Raw genomic sequence first — 5,717 nt, 5'->3', positions numbered from 1 at the left:
GCTGATGTTTATGTCATCATTTTATTTCCACCACATAAATAGCACAAAAAGGTTATAAAGAAAGCACAATGGAACAATGTAAGAAAAATGGATGTAGAAACAGTCGAGTCAAGCGCTTTTGTACAACAATTGTGTTAAAGTTTTCTCTGATCATGACTTATCTAATGAACAGCATTCTTCTGCTTCTATATTTGGTTATATCGTATTTGTCGCCCCCTGCTGTACAATACACGCATTAGTGGAGTCTTAATTAATTACACTATCGATGATGTTCAGAAACAAAGTAAACACAGGCTGGTGACATCGGTTACCCCATGCCACGCGTACATTGAAGAGAGTTGGCACATTTAACTTATAATTTGTTGAGACGAAGAGTGTTGAGGCGAGCAGGAAGAATAGTTGCTCCCTCTGCGTAGCTGATTTCCCGCAAAATCCCGTTCCAGCAAAGGTCAGATTCTTCGTATCTGCGGTGAAAAGCAAACACATGGTAAGCATTTACATAGCCTGTCCCCTCAATCATGGACTTGATTGGTTTTTAAATGAAACGCTTGACGAAAAGTTGTTTATATTGGTCATGGATTTTCATTGTTTTTGTTTATGTTTTCTGTTCTTGTATAGCCTAGAATAGATCTTAAATTGACAATGCACCACTAGTTTCAAAATGTGTGGTCTTTGAGGACGTGCCAATCACAATAACAACATGATTGATGCGGCTAACATACAAAGACTGGCTGGGTCTTGTTTGTCGTATTGAGTCCAAATTATGGTCCTAGAAACTGCACGCTTGAGTCCACTATGGGGGAGGGGGGGGGGGGGGGGGGGGGGTATGGAGCGATTGTTGACGGGGGGGGGGGGGGGAATGTATCCCAATGAGAGCGACACGAACTTCGTCTGAGCAAAAAAAAAAAAAAAAAAAATTATAATAATAATAATTCATGTGCACGCAGAGACTATGGCGGCCGAAATTAGACGAGACTATGGCGGGGCGCCATAGTCTCGTCAATGTGTGGGAAACACTGGAGTCCTATATAGAATAATGGGTAGGTTCTGTACAATTGGTAAAAAACTGCTACTGTGAGTCTGTGACAATAACTGCTGAACTGTTAAAGGTGACATATTATACCATCAGGTGTGAGTGTGGTTAGTAGTTTGAAACCGTTTTCAAAACGGCTAATCACACTCACAGCTAGTGGAATAGTATATCACCTTTAAATAAACAATCGTTTAGCAGGAGTCCAGGCAGTCTGGTTGAAGGGCCAACATCTATGCGGTTGTTTTATTGATTGCGTTCCTCACCTCCAGATGTCGTTCATCTCGGTCGGGGCAGGCTCCTCGCTGGTCTCACTCGGCATCATGGCGAAGCCCCCCACGGCGTACAGGAAGCCCCCCATGGAGATGAGGCTGAGGGAGCTACGCTCCTGGGGGAACTCTGTGAAGTCTGCCCACCTACACACACACACACACACACACACACGAACAGACGCACACAAACACACACACACACACACGAACAGACGCACACAAACACACACACACACACACTCACACACACACACACACACACACACACACACACACACACACACACACACATGTACCCACACCCAGACACGCACACACACACGCACACACACAGTTACCAGAATGGCAGGCCATAAAGGGAGCATGTTGAACACAGGAGCACGGTCTGTACTGTAAATAAATGCTGCTGCTGCTGCTGTGTGATTCACTGAGTTTACCGGCACGGCTTTACGGCTGCAGTTAGGTTAAACATGCGTCACAACACGGCCGTCGCTCCCCGCCAGCACAACGCCAGTAAATTCATATTTTTACGACGATTGTGGTGACGGTGTGACTTATAACGGTGATGGATTCTGATTGTCAACAATAATAAAAACATAAAACAACGCGATAGTCGTACTTGTTGGTGGCGATGTCATAGACCTCCACTGTGCCGGTGAGGCCCGTGTCCGTTACCCCGGTAACCACGTAGATTTGGTCGTTGTGGACGGTGATGCCGAAGAGGGAGCGGGCCTTCTTCATCGGGGCCAGGTCCTTCCACTCAAACTTCCTGGGGTCGTACGAGCACACCCTTCTCAGGCACTTCCTGGAAGACCGGGGAAGAATAGTCATAGCTAAAGTTTTAAAGGTGGGGTATATGCAATTTAGTGAAACCAGCAAGAGTAAACAAGATTATGTGTCCATCCTGAAAAATTAGTGGCCTCCCCCAAAACCACTCCCCCAAACCCTTGAAATCCTCACTGGCTTTAGCAATAGGTCGACCTGGCCTTCTGGAAGAATCTTATGTTATGTGTAATGACAGCACGAGCAGAGTGCATGCAGGTAGCCAGGTACAAAGATAATAATTCACCGAACAAGATCAATGTGAGATGCTCAGTTTTGCACAATATCCCCTCTGGGAAAGATAAAGCACCCGTCTAATCTAATCTTAATTAAATGTTTATAATAGAGATCTGTTTTTTTTCATTTCAACAAAACAGTGCATACCAGTCACTGAAACATTGAAACATTTTCTAGATAAAATACCTCAGATATCGTTGTTATCCAGTACTCACTTGCTCTCTGACTTCCCTCCTATTACGTACACAATACCATTGTGCGACACAGTGCCGTGCCCGTACACACCGTAGGGCAGCGGGTCCGACTCTCCCCATTTGAATGACCTGTGGGACAAAGACAACACAACAAAGACCCCAGCCTCAAGCAGCGATCATTTGCAAAGATCAAATGGGCCATTCCTCAAAACCCACACATATTGTGTTAGCAAAGATGTCGGCGGATATTTGTCGGGAAAAAGAAAGGGGGGGGGCTGGGGAAGTGAGCTTGATGCTTCCCATGTGCTGTTGTGTTTACGTCTAGTGATTAGCAGAGATACACCAGGACGCCATCAGCCTGAGGGCGTTCTAGATTATAATTGCAACGCGAATACCAACCAGATTAAAGAGAGGATAATAAACAACGGAACACACAACCCCAATTATCTTTTGATGTTTATATAATTAGAAACACCTTGAATACTGATGACAACAAATAACTTTCAACTGTCATCTAGTTAGAATGCTTTTTGTGTGTGTGTGTGTGTGTGTGTGTGTGTGTGTGTGTGTGTGTGTGTGTGTGTGTTCGTGCATGCGTGCGTGTGTTCGGAGAGGAGGTGTATCTGTACGTGTGTGTAGCTGTATCTGTCATGTGTGTATTCATGTACACGTGTGTGCATGCATGCACAACTGCTGACAAGCACACTCTCCTTTGTGTTAACAATACAGATAAATACACGTATATTGTGAACCTATCGCTCAGTACAGAGTACCCTACTCACTGTCTGTCGTAGATCATGACTGAGTCCAGAACGTGCTCGCCCTCCTTCAGCTCTTTACCCCCGACCACAAAGATGGAGTTCTCCGCCTCCGCCAGCCCAAACAGACACCGCGGGTTGGGCAGGGAGGGCATCCCCAGCCACTGGGAGCTCACAGGGTCAAACTGGGAGAGGACAGGTGGGCGTATGAGCTGGCCATGTTTCAATACAGATGGGTGTTCCTTCTTGGGTTGACAGCCAGTAAATAAGTAAGTTAATACTGAAAACAACACTAAGAGTTCACACAAGGTGCGGAAAGATGGATGTATCCCTAATTTCCTGTCTGGGGTTTATAAAGTACCATGTTTTGGAGCCATGCCTAAATCCCATTGGATGAACGGTCCGCACTTAGTTACATTAGGAGTGGAACGCCTGGCGATTTTAAATGATGTTGTATGTTAAAATATCATAGACATATGTCCCATTGTTACAATTCAACCCATTCAACCCACTCAAAGGGAAACCGCAGCCCTGTAGTGCCAAGACACACGGCATTGACCCACCTCCACCAGGGGTCCCAGGTGTTGTCGTCACTACGCACCTGTAGGAAGAAGGAGCTGAGTGGCTCGTCTTTGTCGTCCTCGTTGAAGATCAGCCCCCCGGCCACAAACACCTGGTTCTGCTCCGTCACCAGACTGCAGTGGTTCTTTGGGATCTCGGTGGACTCGGACGCCACGAAGCACTCGTTGGCCACCGGGTCGTACGCCACCGTGCCCCTGGCGCTGATCATCAGCACCAGCTCCGTCTCAAACATCCCAAAGCGAGGGTTGTTGTTGAGGATGCCCGGGAGCAAGCCTTCCTCCTCATCCTCCTCGTCTTCCTCCTCCCCCGCTCCACCATTGGCCCCCGGCCTGCTGGGCTTCCTGGGCTTGGGGAGCCGCCCCCGCTGGGCGTCTTTGACCATTTCCAGGTCCTTCTTGGTCTCTGGGTTCATGCGGATGTAGGGGTGGCGCTCCACCTTCTCCTGGAAGTAGTCCTTGGGTATGAGGCGGAAGCGGACGCATTGCAGCAGCTCCGCCAGGTCCTTGAAGCGCCCGGCCTTGTCGTGGCCGACCCACTCCATCAGAGACTCGAACACCACCTCCTCGCGGTCCACGTTGAGGGCATCCGAGGTGATGATGGCGGCCAGCTCGGCGGGCCCCAGCTGCAGGAAGTCCTGGTCCCTCACGATGACCTGGTACCGCTCGCAGATGAAGTCGCGCGCGGCCAGGGCCAGCCGGGCGCAGTCCAACAGCAGACCCAGCCGGAAGATGGCCAGGCAGTTCCCCAGCACCAGCTTCTCCTGCAGGTAGGACACGCACACGGAGAAGATGGAGGGGATCTGGTACATGTTGGCCACCATGAAGATGTCCTGGACGTTCTGCTCCGTCAGGCTGATGTCGGAGGTGTACAGGTAGCGCAGGATCATGCCCATCACGCCGGGCTCCACGTCCTTCAGCTCCACCGTGCGCTTCTTGCCCTCCTCCAGCTCCGACAGGAACATGGCCTTGAAGAAGGGGCTGCTGGCCGCCAGCACCAGCCGGTGGCAGGGGAACTCCTTGTCCTGGATCTTCAGCACGCAGTCCACAAACTTCTGGTTCTCCAGGAGGTCGCACAGGCCGTCCTGGAGCAGGGTCTGCTGGTACATCCGCGGCTGCTCCACGGGGTCTATGGTCAGGGCCGCCATGGGGGTTCCCTGCTCCTTCTCCTGGTGTGGGGGGGGGATGTGTTCAGGGAGGGCTGGAGAAGATCGGCCTCACCGAACGAAGAGCAGGGGGCAGAGAGTGTGTGCTTCAGGGGTGAGACGCTCCCCGTATGATGGTCGTCGCTGGTTGGCTGCTTCTTACAGCCAGCTGTCCCCGGCCGTCACCCTGTGCGAGTCAGGGGGGGGGGGTTGGTATTTATAGAAAGGGGTCTGCGTAAAGCTGGAGGTAGCCAGGCAGGGCAAGTGCGCAGGCATGGGGACGCAGCTACCAAACAGCCCCTCCCCCTATCCAACAGCTGGTGCTGGTGGTGACGGTGATCATGGCGGTGGTGTTGGTGGTCGTGGTGTGGCACGGGCTGTGGTGTTTGTGGGTGGGGCTCGGGCTGTGTCAGTTGGGGTTGGTGGTGGGGGGCGGTGGCGGTTGAGGGTGTTGGTTATGCTGGTGGTGGTGGTGGTGTTCGTAGTGGGGGGATGGGGCGGTGGTGATAGTGGTGGGGGTGGTGGGGTTGTGGTGGCAATACCACCAGAGGTCATGCTACTTATTTCTATGTCTATCTAGCTGTTTCTACATTCTTCCATTATGATTTTACCCAACAAGAAGATTCTAGAATTGAGGTGGGGAGACTAGGCAGAGAGCTCACCACCATTTTGATATTTCCC

The 5,717-nt window shown here is 50.6% G+C and overlaps 1 protein-coding gene across 1 annotated transcript; it reads right to left on the bottom strand.

The window, feature by feature from the left end:
• Positions 1 to 2: 2 nt before the first annotated feature.
• Positions 3 to 5,215, bottom strand: LOC132463068 (kelch-like protein 40a). Its single transcript, XM_060058969.1, has 6 exons — positions 3,915 to 5,215; positions 3,338 to 3,498; positions 2,577 to 2,684; positions 1,922 to 2,107; positions 1,297 to 1,446; positions 3 to 464 (listed from the first exon to the last, which is right to left on the bottom strand). Exons 1-6 carry the CDS (start codon positions 5,037 to 5,039, stop codon positions 353 to 355), a joined length of 1,842 nt encoding a protein of 613 aa, XP_059914952.1. The 5' UTR covers positions 5,040 to 5,215; the 3' UTR covers positions 3 to 352.
• Between the last annotated feature and the right edge of the window lie 502 nt (positions 5,216 to 5,717).

Source organism: Gadus macrocephalus, chromosome 8 (genome assembly GCF_031168955.1).
Source record: "Gadus macrocephalus chromosome 8, ASM3116895v1".
NCBI classification, from domain to species: Eukaryota; Metazoa; Chordata; class Actinopteri; order Gadiformes; family Gadidae; genus Gadus; species Gadus macrocephalus.
Note: the sequence above shows the minus strand (reverse complement) of the source record. Positions and strands in the feature narration are given on the sequence as shown.